General features: G+C 48.2%; 1 protein-coding gene across 1 annotated transcript in view; it reads right to left on the reverse strand.

The window, feature by feature from the left end:
• The window catches only part of LOC139554531 (tetratricopeptide repeat protein 28-like), a 101,905-nt gene that overhangs the window by 30,766 nt on the left and 57,896 nt on the right, over nucleotides 1-13,243 (reverse strand). The window contains exons 3-5 of the mRNA XM_071367435.1: nucleotides 1,507-1,654; nucleotides 657-820; nucleotides 419-527 (exon numbers count right to left, since the gene is read on the reverse strand). Coding sequence (XP_071223536.1) covers nucleotides 419-527; nucleotides 657-820; nucleotides 1,507-1,654 — 421 coding nt within the window. The remainder of the gene's footprint in view (nucleotides 1-418; nucleotides 528-656; nucleotides 821-1,506; nucleotides 1,655-13,243) is intronic.

Below are 13,243 nucleotides of genomic sequence, written 5' to 3' on the forward strand. Positions count from 1 at the left end.
GTGCGGGCTGGTGTGTGTGTGTGGGCTGGTGTGTGTGTGTGTGTGTGTGTGCGGGCTGGTGTGTGTGTGTGTGTGTGTGTGCGGGCTGGTGTGTGTGTGTGTGTGTGTGGGTGGGGGTGTGTGTGTGTGTGTGTGTGTGTGTGTGTGTGTGCGGGCTGGTATGTGTGGGTGTGTGCGGGCTGGTGTGTGTGTGTGTGTGTGTGTGCGGGCTTGTGTGTGTGTGTGTGTGTGTGCTCTGGTGTGTGTGTGTGTGTGTGCGGGCTGGTGTGTGTGTGTGTGTGTGTGTGTGTGCGGGCTGGTGTGTGTGTGTGCGGGCTGGTGTGTGTGTGTGTGAGGGCTGGTGTGTGTGTGTGTGAGGGCTGGTGTGTGTGTGTGTGAGGGCTGGTGTGTGTGTGTGTGAGGGCTGGTGTGTGTGTACCTAGAGTCTTGGCGACCTCCAGGTCTTGCTGCATGTATCCTGTGCTCTTCTCTGCGTTGCCTAGAGACCAGTAGGCTGAGCTGAGAGCAGAGAACACTGAACCTCGGAGCTTCAGAAAGAGGGAAGAAACTCAATGATCATCACACACACACACACACACACACACACACACACACACACACACACACACACACACACACACACACACACACACACACACACACACACACAGCCTTGCCTTCAGAGAGCATGTGCCGATCTTTAGCCCTGCCTCCAGGACCACAACCGAGGCTCCATGGTAACCAGCGGTCAGCAGCTCCTGACCAATCACACACACCACCACAAACGGACTCTTGTCCAGCTTCATCCTCTGCAGCTGCTGGTAGGTGGGTTCTAGAGAGTCTACGGGACACACACACAGAACGTCAACAACAACACTTTGACTGAAAGTCAAAATTAAGTTGAATAAGCTGATAATGACCAAATACAACCACTGTAATAGTTATAGTGTGTGTGTGAGACACGCCAGATCAACTATGGAGAGAACTAATCATATGGAGGAAAGACACAGCAGAGGAGCTAATGATCAGCCTCAAGGTACATCTTTTATTTCTTCCATCACTCTCTCGCTATTCTCTCTTCCTCATTATCTTCCGTCTCTCTTTCTCCTGCCTTTCTTCTTTTACTTATTCCTCTTTTGTGAGAACAAAAACGATCATTCTCACACCCTCATCTACCTCCATCTCTCTTTTCTTTCTGCCATCTCTCTGTCTTTTCTCCCTGGGGCTTTGACACGCCCACGTCTTATCCCCAAGGTTGTGGGTATATAAAGAAATAATGGATTGTGGGTAAAATAAGGGATGATGTCAAATAAAGGAATGATGATTCAGACTGATGGAACTTTCTCCAACTTATTTGGTTTATCTAGGAAAGGTTCCTAAACAGCCACGCTTTGTGTTTCTGTATTTTCACTGAGACAAGTGAAGCAGTCTGATTCAGCGTGGATGATGTCACAAGATGCAGCTTCAGCTTAAAGTAGTACAGATACTGCGTTATGACCCTGAGCACAAGTAAAACACACAGCACACCTCGTAGTGGGGACTTCATGGCAGCCTCGACCATGCCCACCAATAGTTGGAGACTCTTGGGGTCCTGCGCCAGACCAGAGGCAAATGCTGCCAGGGCGTCGGCATGGCGACCAAGGTACTGCAGGGCCATGCCCTGACGGAAGTACGCCTGATGGAGGGAGGAGAGGGTGAAGGAGAGGGAGGGGGGAGAGAGAGGGAGAAGGAGAGGGAGAAGGAGGGGGGAGAGAGAGCGAGAAGGAGAGGGAGAAGGAGAGGGAGAAGGAGAGGGAGAAGGAGGGGGGAGAGAGAGGGAGAAGGAGAGGGGGGAGAGAGAGGGAGAAGGAGGGGGGAGAGAGAGGGGGGGAGAAGGAGAGGGAGAAGGAGAGGGGGGAGAGAGAGTGAGAAGGAGAGGGGGGGAGAAGGAGAGGGGGGAGAAGGAGAGGGAGAAGGAGAGAAGGAGAGGGGAGAGAGAGAGGGAGAAGGAGGGGGGGGGAGAAGGAGAGGGGGGAGAAGGAGAGGGAGAAGGAGAGAAGGAGAGGGGAGAGAGAGAGGGAGAAGGAGAGAGGGGGAGAGAGAGGGAGAAGGAGAGGGGGGGAAGGAGAGGGGGGAGAAAGAGAGGGAGAAGGAGAGGGGGGAGAAGGAGAGGGAGAAGGAGAGGGGGAAGAAGGAGAGGGAGAAGGAGAGAGAAGGAGAGGGGGGAGAGAGAGGAGAGAGAGGGAGAAGGAGAGGGGGGAGAGAGAGGGAGAAGGAGAGGGGGGAGAGAGAGGGAGAAGGAGGGGGGAGAGAGGGGGGGGGAGAAGGAGAGGGAGAAGGAGAGGGGGGAGAGAGAGTGAGAAGGAGAGGGGGGGGAGAAGGAGAGGGGGGAGAAGGAGAGGGAGAAGGAGAGAAGGAGAGGGGAGAGAGAGAGGGAGAAGGAGAGGGGGGGGGAGAAGGAGAGGGGGGAGAAGGAGAGGGAGAAGGAGAGAAGGAGAGGGGAGAGAGAGAGGGAGAAGGAGAGAGGGGGAGAGAGAGGGAGAAGGAGAGGGGGGGAAGGAGAGGGGGGAGAAAGAGAGGGAGAAGGAGAGGGGGGAGAAGGAGAGGGAGAAGGAGAGGGGGAAGAAGGAGAGGGAGAAGGAGAGGGGGGAGAAGGAGAGGGGGGAGAGAGAGGGAGAGAGAGGGAGAAGGAGAGGGGGGGAGAGAGGGAGAAGGAGAAGGGAGAAGAAGGAGAGGGAGAAGGAGAGGGGTGGAGAGAGAGGGAGAAGGAGAGGGGGGAGAAGGAGAGGGAGAATGAGAGGGGGGGAGAGGGGGAGAGAGAGGGAGAAGGAGAGGGGGGGAGAAGGAGAGGGAGAAGGGTGGAGAGAGAGGGAGAAGGAGAGGGAGAAGGAGAGGGAGAAGGAGAGGGAGAAGGAGAGGGAGAGGGAGAAGGAGACGGAGAAGGAGAGGGGGGAGAGAGAGGGAGAAGGAGAGGGGGGAGAGAGGGAGAAGGAGAGGGAGGGAGGGAGAGAGAGAGAGAGAGGGAGAAGGAGAGGGGGGAGAGAGAGGGAGAAGGAGAGGGGGGGGAGAGAGGGAAATAGATATACTGGACCATGAGCTATTCATCCTCTCATTTTGCTCTCTCATCAATTTTTGGTCAAATAGATTGTACATGTATTAAACCATTTTTGTCTGCATAAAAAGAAAGGAATTAAATAATTAAACAATGGTTATTTAAATGAACACATTTATAATAACTATAATAATACTGTTGAGAGAAAGAGGGAAACTATTATAGCAACATCAGCAATTAGCACTACAGGAATACTGCTACTGACTGTGTGTGTGTGTGTGTGTGTGTGTGTGTGTGTGTGTGTGTGTGTGTGTGTGTGTGTGTGTGTGTGTGTGTGTGTGTGTGTGTGTGTGTGTGTGTGTGTGCATCAGTCTATACTCAAAGCCCCCCACCAGTACTATAACGATGCCAAATTCACAAACTGCTCTCTCTGACAGCAGGCCGAGTCCGGACCACTCACCCCCCCATCTCTTCTCTCCCCCCATCTCTTCTCTCCCCCCATCTCTTCTCTCCCCCCCATCTCTTCTCCCCCCATCTCTCCCCCACATCTCTTCTCCCCCATCTACCCCCCATCGCTTCTCTCCCCCCATCTCCCCCACCCCCCCATCTCTTCTTCCCCCCATCTCCCCCCCATCGCTTCTCCCCCCCCCCCCATCTCCCCCCCATCTCTTTCCCCCCCTTTGATCTGTCAGAACCCCATGAACCCTTACTACCTTATGTGATATATCTATATTCCCTATACCTGCTGGCGGGACAGACCATTCAGGTAGAAGTTACACTTACCAGGGTCCATCCGATCCATACCATACATTGAGCAAGGTGTGTGTGTGTGTGTGTGTGTGTGTGTGTGTGTGTGTGTGTGTGTGTGTGTGTGTGTGTGTGTGTGTGTGTGTGTGTGTGTGTGTGTGTGTGTGTGTGTGTGTGTGTGTGTGTGTGTGTGTGTGTGTGTGTGTGTGTGTGTGTGTGTGTGTGTGTGTGTGTGTGTGTGTGTGTGTGTGTGTGTGCGTGCGTGCGTGCGCGGGCATGTAGAGCAGAGGATGCACGCTGGATGAACAGATGCTTCAATTACCGCTCCTTACTCCCATTAATCAAGACCAGATGGCAACGCAACAGAGAAAGAGAGCGGGAGAGAGAGAAAGGGAGAGAGGGAGAGAGAGAAAGAGAGAGAGGGGGAGAGACATAGGTGAGAGATGAGTGGAGAGACAGGGAAAGAGGGAGGGAGAGAAGGAGAGAGAGCGGTGGGATAGAGGGGAAAAAGAGAGAAAGAGAAAGGATATGCAGAGCAGACAAGACAGGTTCATGTTTTAGAAGCAGGGACTGTGTGTCAACTGAGAGACTCAATACTGGTTTATGATGCATAGCTTAATATCTAGCACAACTCAACTCCTCAATGCTTCACCACACCAATACACCATCCCCATTACCTACCTTAAGTGCAGTAAAACCAAACAAAACCTGTTACTCACAGTCTGAGAATGAATCACTGTGTATACTGTGTCTGCATGAGAGAGATATAACAACAAGAAGCTTCGGAATACATTGACTGATTCATAAAATGAAATGAGACTAAGCCTCTCTTTGCCCTGAGTCTTACTGAACTGCAGTGTCTCTCTCCCTAAGCCTCTCTTTGCCCTATCTTACTGAACTGCAGTGTCTCTCTCCCTAAGCCTCTCTTTGCCCTGAGTCTTACTGAACTGCAGTGTCTCTCTCCCTAAGCCTCTCTTTGCCCTGAGTCTTACTGAACTGCAGTGTCTCTCTCCCTAAGCCTCTCTTTGCCCTGTCTTACTGAACTGCAGTGTCTCTCTCCCTAAGCCTCTCTTTGCCCTGTCTTACTGAACTGCAGTGTCTCTCTCCCTAAGCCTCTCTTTGCCCTGTCTTACTGAACTGCAGTGTCTCTCTCCCTAAGCCCCTCTATGCCCTGAGTCTTACTGAACTGCAGTGTCTCTCTCCCTAAGCCTCTCTTTGCCCTGTCTTACTGAACTGCAGTGTCTCTCTCCCTAAGCCTCTCTTTGCCCTGTCTTACTGAACTGCAGTGTCTCTCTCCCTAAGCCTCTCTTTGCCCTGAGTCTTACTGAACTGCAGTGTCTCTCTCCCTAAGCCTCTCTTTGCCCTGTCTTACTGAACTGCAGTGTCTCTCTCCCTAAGCCTCTCTTTGCCCTGTCTTACTGAACTGCAGTGTCTCTCTCCCTGGTGCCCTAAGGACTAGCTGCTCCTCTCACTAAGTGGAGAATTTAACACTAATTAAGCAGTCAATTACAGTACTACTGAGGAAGGGAGAGAGTGGGAACAGAGAGAGAGAGACAGAGGAGAGAGAGACAGAGGAGAGAGAAACAGAGGAGAGAGAGAGAGAGAGAGAGAGAGAGAGAGAGAGAGAGAGAGAGAGAGAGAGAGAGAGAGAGGAGAGAGAGAGAAAGAGAGAGCGAGATTAGTCACCCACTCTACTTTGAACAGTGATCTATGATGAGATGAGGAGAGGAGGTTGGGGGAAGGTAGGAATTTATTGATCAGTATTTAAACCTCTCTTCCCCTCTTCTCTCTCTTGGGGAATGGGGTCATTAGCTGATTGACATAAGGGAGAATGAAGTAGAGGGGTAGCCTAAATGAAAAAGCAACAACTAATTGTACATTCAAAATACAGAACTTTCAGCTTTGACCCCTCTCCTCAATCCCAGGTGCCCTTGCTGTGACTCTCTAGCTCTGACCTCTCTCACTGTTACAATCTGCTAGCAGCCCCCCTAACAGTCAGGCTGCCAGAGGGAAGAGAAAAACAAGGGGATTACTTGGGGTCACATGGGGAATAAATGAGTGTGTGTGTTAAAGAAGTGCTATTGACCCTCGCTAGTGAAGTAAAGTAGGACGCCAGTGTGTGTGTGTGTGTATGTGCGTGTGTGTATGTGCGTGTGTGTATGTGCGTGCGAGATTGACTGGGTCTTTTGAAGCTTTTCTGTTTGTTGTGAGTCAATAGGTGATGACCAGACCACAGAGAAGGTTAAATAATATAGTATTTCAGAATGTGACCTACCGCTTTTATTCACAATCTCCCCCTATCTGCAAGCATGACCAATGGCATAACACCTTATTGATATTTCAATTCCACCCACCATTAGCAATACATAAACTTTGAATACATACTTCTGCAGTGTGAAGTGGACACATTACCAACCCTGTTACACATCTATCAATGCATGCACACTCACTCTACCAACCAGCACCATTCAGTAATGTACAGCTAACTGTCAATATATCCCAACTAGTCTATAGAGGTAGACCCAGCTACTGTTTACATCCTACTATGACAGTGAGTGAGGGAGACATTGAACAAAAGACCTGTTATATCAGCCGACGTCGGCCTTTCAATTATACCTCGTTCTCTCTCCTCTCTCTCAGCTCTCCTTCATTCTCTCTCTCTCAGCTCTCCCTCGTTCTCTCTCTCAGCTCTCCCTCGTTCTCTCCCTCATTCTCTCTCCTCTCTCCCTCGTTCCCTCTCTTCTCTCTCAGCTCTTCCTCGTTCTCTCTCCTCTCTCTCAGCTCTCCCTCGTTCTCTCTCTCCTCTCTCTCAGCTCTCCCTCGTTCTCTCTCAGCTCTCCCTCGTTCTCTCTCCTCTCTCTCAGCTCTCCCTCATTCTCTCTCCTCTCTCTCAGCTCTCCCTCGTTCTCTCTCCTCTCTCTCAGCTCTCCCTCGTTCTCTCTCCTCTCTCTCAGCTCTCCCTCGTTCTCTCTCTTCATCAGGGTTTCTTCCAGCTGTCTCCTTCACTGTGTTCTCATATTGTGCATGTCAGCACAGCTCCAGGTTTAATTTAGTTGTTGGGTGTGTGTGTGTATATGTGTGTGTGTGTGTGTGTGTGTGTGTGTGTGTGTGTGTGTGTGTGTGTGTGTGTGTGTGTGTGTGTGTGTGTGTGTGTGTGTGTGTGCCAGCCAATATGTGATCATGTCACGCTCATTGTCTGCCAATTACTGTTCAATTTACCACCACAAGATGCTGCAATGAGATTGTGAGAAGCCCACACAGACTTATCCCTCACTCTCTTTCCTCTCTCAACGCATCTCTCTCTCTCTCTCCCCTCTCTGTTCCTTTCTATCTCTCAACCCATCTTTCTCTCACACTCTTCCCTCTCTCACTCTGTTCCTTTCTTTCTCTCTCTCCACCCATCTCTTTCTCTCCCTTCATCTCTTTCTCTCCTGAGAGGTCCCATATTGCTCTTGGTCTTTTCAGTCATTGTGACATTTGTTCTCCCACTGCCTGCCACTAAGACTATGTAATGAACGCCACTGGCTGTTGCAAACACACAATCACACATAAACAAGACACACATACACACACACTCCTTCAAACTCCTAGTGTATGGCACAAGCATATTTCTCTGAATTATTTAACATTACAAATGACTTTGTCACGTCACACCTAGCGGTGTCTGACCACATGCTGGGAGCTAATAGAGTCCCATATTTTGTGTGTGTATGTGTATATATATATACACTGCTCAAAAAAATAAAGGGAACACTTAAACAACACAATGTAACTCCAAGTCAATCACACTTCTGTGAAATCAAACTGTCCACTTAGGAAGCAACACTGTGTGGCCTGCTGGAGGTCATTTTGCAGGGCTCTGGCAGTGCTCCTCCTTGCACAAAGGCGGAGGTAGCGGTCCTGCTGCTGGGTTGTTGCCCTCCTACGGCCTCCTCCACGTCTCCTGATGTACTGGCCTGTCTCCTGGTAGCGCCTCCATGCTCTGGACACTACGCTGACAGACACAGCAAACCTTCTTGCCACAGCTCGCATTGATGTGCCATCCTGGATGAGCTGTCTCATGCTACCACTAGAGTGAAAGCACCGCCAGCATTCAAAAGTGACCAAAACATCAGCCAGGAAGCATAGGAACTGAGAAGTGGTCTGTGGTCACCACCTGCAGAACCACTCCTTTATTGGGGGTGTCTTGCTAATTGCCTATAATTTCCACCTTTTGTCTATTCCATTTGCACAACAGCATGTGAAATTTATTGTCAATCAGTATTGCTTCCTAGGTGGACAGTTTGATTTCACAGAAGTGTGATTGACTTGGAGTTACATTGTGTTGTTTAAGTGTTCCCTTTATTTTTTTGGGCAGTGTATATGTGGGTGTGTCTATACTGCAACCCATCGTCAAATCTCACACACACACACACACACACACACACAGGGTACAGTGGAGTATTGTCCCAGAAGCACCTCCAAGGTTTTGCACAGGTACAATGGACATGCTAAATTCCCCCCCCCCCCCCCCCCCCTTCCTCCTCTCTCCGTTATCCTCATCACTGCATCGGCACTCTCAAGAGATTGAGAATGTTCTTCTTAGAGAGCAGTCCTTAATAGTCCCGGAAGAGAGGAGGAGAGGAAGAGAGGAAGAGAGGAAGAGGAGAAGAGGAGAAGAGGAGAAGAAGAGAGGAGGAGAGGAGGAGAGGAGGTGAGGAAGAGAGGAAGAGAAGAGGAGAAGAAGAGAGGAAGAGAGGAAGAGAGGAAGAGAGGAAGAGAGGAAGAGAAGAGGAGAGGAAGAGAGGAAGAGAGGAGGAGAGGAAGAGAGGAAGAGAGGAGGAGAGGAGATGTCTGGAGCCTCTAGTTCACACAGGTGCCTCTAATCACCTACATATTTGACTAATGGAGTACACACACACACACACACACACACACACACACACACACACACACACACACACACACACACACACACACACACACACACACACACACACACACACAAGGGGTTCATCAGGGTTGCGAGCCAACACACTAACGAGCACCAGAGATCACTGTCAGCCTCGGAGATCAGAGCTCATTTAAATAAAACATCTAAACAGGAACAAGCTCTCTCCATCTTCGCACCCACACAGCCACACAGCCACACAGCCACACAGCCACACAGCCACACAGCCACACAGCCACACAGCCACACACCCACACAGCCACCACATACTTTCATGGCTGGGGTGAGAAATGGTACATCTACGCTCGGTTGACATGAAAGAAAAACTATTTGATTTCTGCTCCTCTTCAGAGAAAAGAGAAAGGTAGAAAGGAGAATATAGACGGCAGGAGAGAAAAAGAGAGATGACAATATCACCTCATGGATTGACTACTTTACATAACAGAGTTCTCAGTGACTGACTGACAGTATCTCCTTTGAGGATCTACATGGCTGATTGGCTTGAAATGAAACAGCGGAGAAAGAGAAAGAGAGACACACACACTTTGGGTTTAATACATTGACTAATTTACTGTCCACACACAGAGTTATGTCCTGTAGACGTTTAGCAACACACACTGGTTCTATCTGCAACTTTAGCATGAGATCTGGACTATTGTAAAATTGTTGTAGCTAAAGCATTACTCTGTCATAGGTTAGTGCCCCAATGCAGTGGTTATTGTTTTAATCCCATTACCGACAGGGACGTATACAGCACTCTTTCTGGGGAGGAGAGTAGGTGAGGGAGGGATGAGGTATGTTTTTAAGAGGCTTAGCTGTATTGTAAGTAAACACATTATATCAGGGAATATTGTTAGTCACAACACCACTGAGTGGGGAACAAGAAAAGGGAGGGAGAGAGAGAGAGACAGAGGGAGAGAGAGAGAGAGAGAGAGAGAGAGAGAGAGAGAGAGAGAGAGAGAGAGAGAGAGAGAGAGAGAGAGAGAGACAGAGGGGGAGAGAGAGAGAGAGACAGAGGGGGAGAGAGAGAGAGAGAGAGACAGAGGGAGAGAGAGAGAGAGAGAGAGAGAGACACACACACACACTTGGATGAGACACACACACACACTTGGATGAGACACACACACACACTTGGATGAGACACACACACAAACTTGGATGAGACACACACACACACACACTTGAATGAGACACACACACACTTGGATGAGACACACACACACACTTGAATGAGACACACACACACACTTGGATGAGACACACACACACACACACTTGAATGAGACACACACACACACACACAATCAGGACTGTCAACGCACAAGATGAATATCTAATGCACCACTGAATGCACACACACACACACACACACACACACACTTGGATGAGACACACACACACACTTGGATGAGACACACACACACTTGGATGAGACACACACACACTTGGATGAGACCCACACACACACACTTGGATGAGACACACACACACACACACTTGGATGAGACACACACACACAATCAGGACTGTCAACGCACAAGATGAATATCTAATGCACCACTGAATGCACACACACACACACACACACACACACACACACACACACACACACACACACACACACACACACACACACACACACACACACACACACACACACACACACACACACACACACACACACACACACACAAACACACACACTGCTTCTGAAGCTAGGATAAACATAAAATGTATTCATAACAACCCAAGTTCTGGAGAGATACAAGCTGTGCAGGATTTTGTTTTCAGCACTAACACAACTGATTCAACTAATCATCAATCAACACTTGGTCAACACTACTCTAGTCCTAGGTCCTGGTGTGTGGGTGTTTTAGTCATAGTAACAATACTAATAAACTGTACACACAGGACACACAGGGCACAAAGGACACACAGGACACAAAGGACACACAGGACACAAAGGACACACAGATAAGGCATAAACAGTCATTACTCATTTACTAATGAGGACAATTCAGGAGTTATTTATACATCATCACATCACATACCTGGTCATTTACACAGTACTATATACCTCCAGAGAGATAGATAAGCATTACGTACAACACCTGGTCATTTACACAGTACTATACCTCCAGAGAGATAGATAAGCATTACATACAACACCTGGTCATTTACACAGTACTATACCTCCAGAGAGATAGATAAGCATTACGTACAACACCTGGTCATTTACACAGTACTATACCTCCAGAGAGATAGATAAGCATTACATACAACACCTGGTCATTTACACAGTACTATATACCTCCAGAGAGATAGATAAGCATTACGTACAACACCTGGTCATTTACACAGTACTATACCTCCAGAGAGATAGATAAGCATTACATACAACACCTGGTCATTTACACAGTACTATATACCTCCAGAGAGATAGATAAGCATTACGTACAACACCTGGTCATTTACACAGTACTATACCTCCAGAGAGATAGATAAGCATTACATACAACACCTGGTCATTTACACAGTACTATACCTCCAGAGAGATAGATAAGCATTACATACAACACCTGGTCATTTACACAGTACTATACCTCCAGAGAGATAGATAAGCATTACATACAACACCTGGTCATTTACACAGTACTATACCTCCAGAGAGATAGATAAGCATTACGTACAACACCTGGTCATTTACACAGTACTATACCTCCAGAGAGATAGATAAGCATTACGTACAACACCTGGTCATTTACACAGTACTATACCTCCAGAGAGATAGATAAGCATTACGTACAACACCTGGTCATTTACACAGTACTATACCTCCAGAGAGATAGATAAGCATTACGTACAACACCTGGTCATTTACACAGTACTATATACCTCCAGAGAGATAGATAAGCATTACATACAACACCTGGTCATTTACACAGTACTATACCTCCAGAGAGATAGATAACCATTACATACAACACCTGGTCATTTACACAGTACTATATACCTCCAGAGAGATAGATAAGCATTACATACATTAGAGACCATTTAAATTATGAACTCTTCTCCTCTCCTCTCACTATTCTCTTCTCCTCTCCTCATTTTGATATATACCAGGGTAAATCATTGTTTACTGAGGATTATACACTGATCTCTCTCTCCCCCTCTCTCTCTCTTCTCTCTCTCTCATGTGTCTGTGTGTGCCTCCTATTACCACTTGGTGTGAGAGAGAGAGATAGATTGTGTGTGTGTGATTCAAGGCTAGTAGCCTTTATGTGAATCGCCAGTGTTCAACTTGGGCAGGAGCTCACCGGAGCTGAGTAGCAGCACTTCAAATGTTCTACTGCTTGAGCTCCTGTTCCCCTTAAAGAATATTCGCTCAAAAGTATTGTGCAACTAAATGTAAACAGTACCGGCACCTATTTCAGTCCAAGTCAAGCACTGCGAATCGCCATGTATGGACTGCACTGGACTGGACGCTCAACTTCTGGCAGAACACAAAGACAATACATGACACAACCCCCATGCCATGATCCAATGTTAAATTGTGCATTGCAAGTCAACGTGTAGCCTATATGAGCATCTAGAAAGAAGCCCTAAATCCCTTACCTTCTTCCGGGGCTGCCATTTCATCATATTTGTAAACCAGAAAAGTCCAGCATCAAAGTGTTAATCAGCTTGTGGATGGGAACTGGAAGTCAGTCATCATACTGCCCTCCGAGCCTCAGGGCTCAGTGCTGCCGCCTAAACCCTCTCTGTTCAGCAGAGGACTGGGCTCACACCGGGGGTTGTGACAGCCACCTGGGGGTCTCCGTTAAAGCAGACGTTAATTAAAACGTTAATCGAGGTCAGTCTACGGGTGATAGAGAGAAAACGTATTCTTCGGCTGAAACAGCCTATAGTTCACCTTGTACACGGGACACTGGGCAATCGCTGGGTAGTCTGGGTGGTTGCTGAGTGGATGGATGTAGCACGTAGGTGCGACCACAACCCTGAAATAATGCCATAGGCTACGTCTCGCAGTCAAGATTCACCTCTCCCTGGCTGCAAAACTTGCAACGCAGAATTCCAACAGAAGGAAGTAAATCCACAAAATAACTCCAGACAACAGCGTGAGGTAGCCTATACAAAGAAAAACAGAGAGAGAGAAAGAAGAGAGTGTCACTGCATGAGTAAAAAAAAATACTTTTTAAAAAATCCATGGAATGTCATTCCGAATATGGGTAGCTGGAATAAGAGGGCTCAATAGCCTAACCACTGATCTGGAGACTGGAGTAGCGTACGGGAATGAATTTCCCCGGCGCGCGCTCTCCACTCTTCAACACCACTATGTGTGTGCGAAACTGCGCGAGAGAGCAAGATCGCATTCCACAGGGTCATAGAGCCGTCCCAATTCGGCTATCTATCAATGCTCAGGATCCATTGTCAACCTTTTATTTTCTTCCTCGTTATCTCTTCCGTATGACATGAGCCAGTTCCAGAGTCTTAGTCTCTGCGCTGCTTTCTAAAACTGTCTCGTCTCCATCCCTGCCTTAACACGATGACCAAAC

The sequence above is a fragment of the Salvelinus alpinus genome, chromosome 1, assembly GCF_045679555.1.
Source record: "Salvelinus alpinus chromosome 1, SLU_Salpinus.1, whole genome shotgun sequence".
Taxonomy (NCBI): Eukaryota; Metazoa; Chordata; class Actinopteri; order Salmoniformes; family Salmonidae; genus Salvelinus; species Salvelinus alpinus.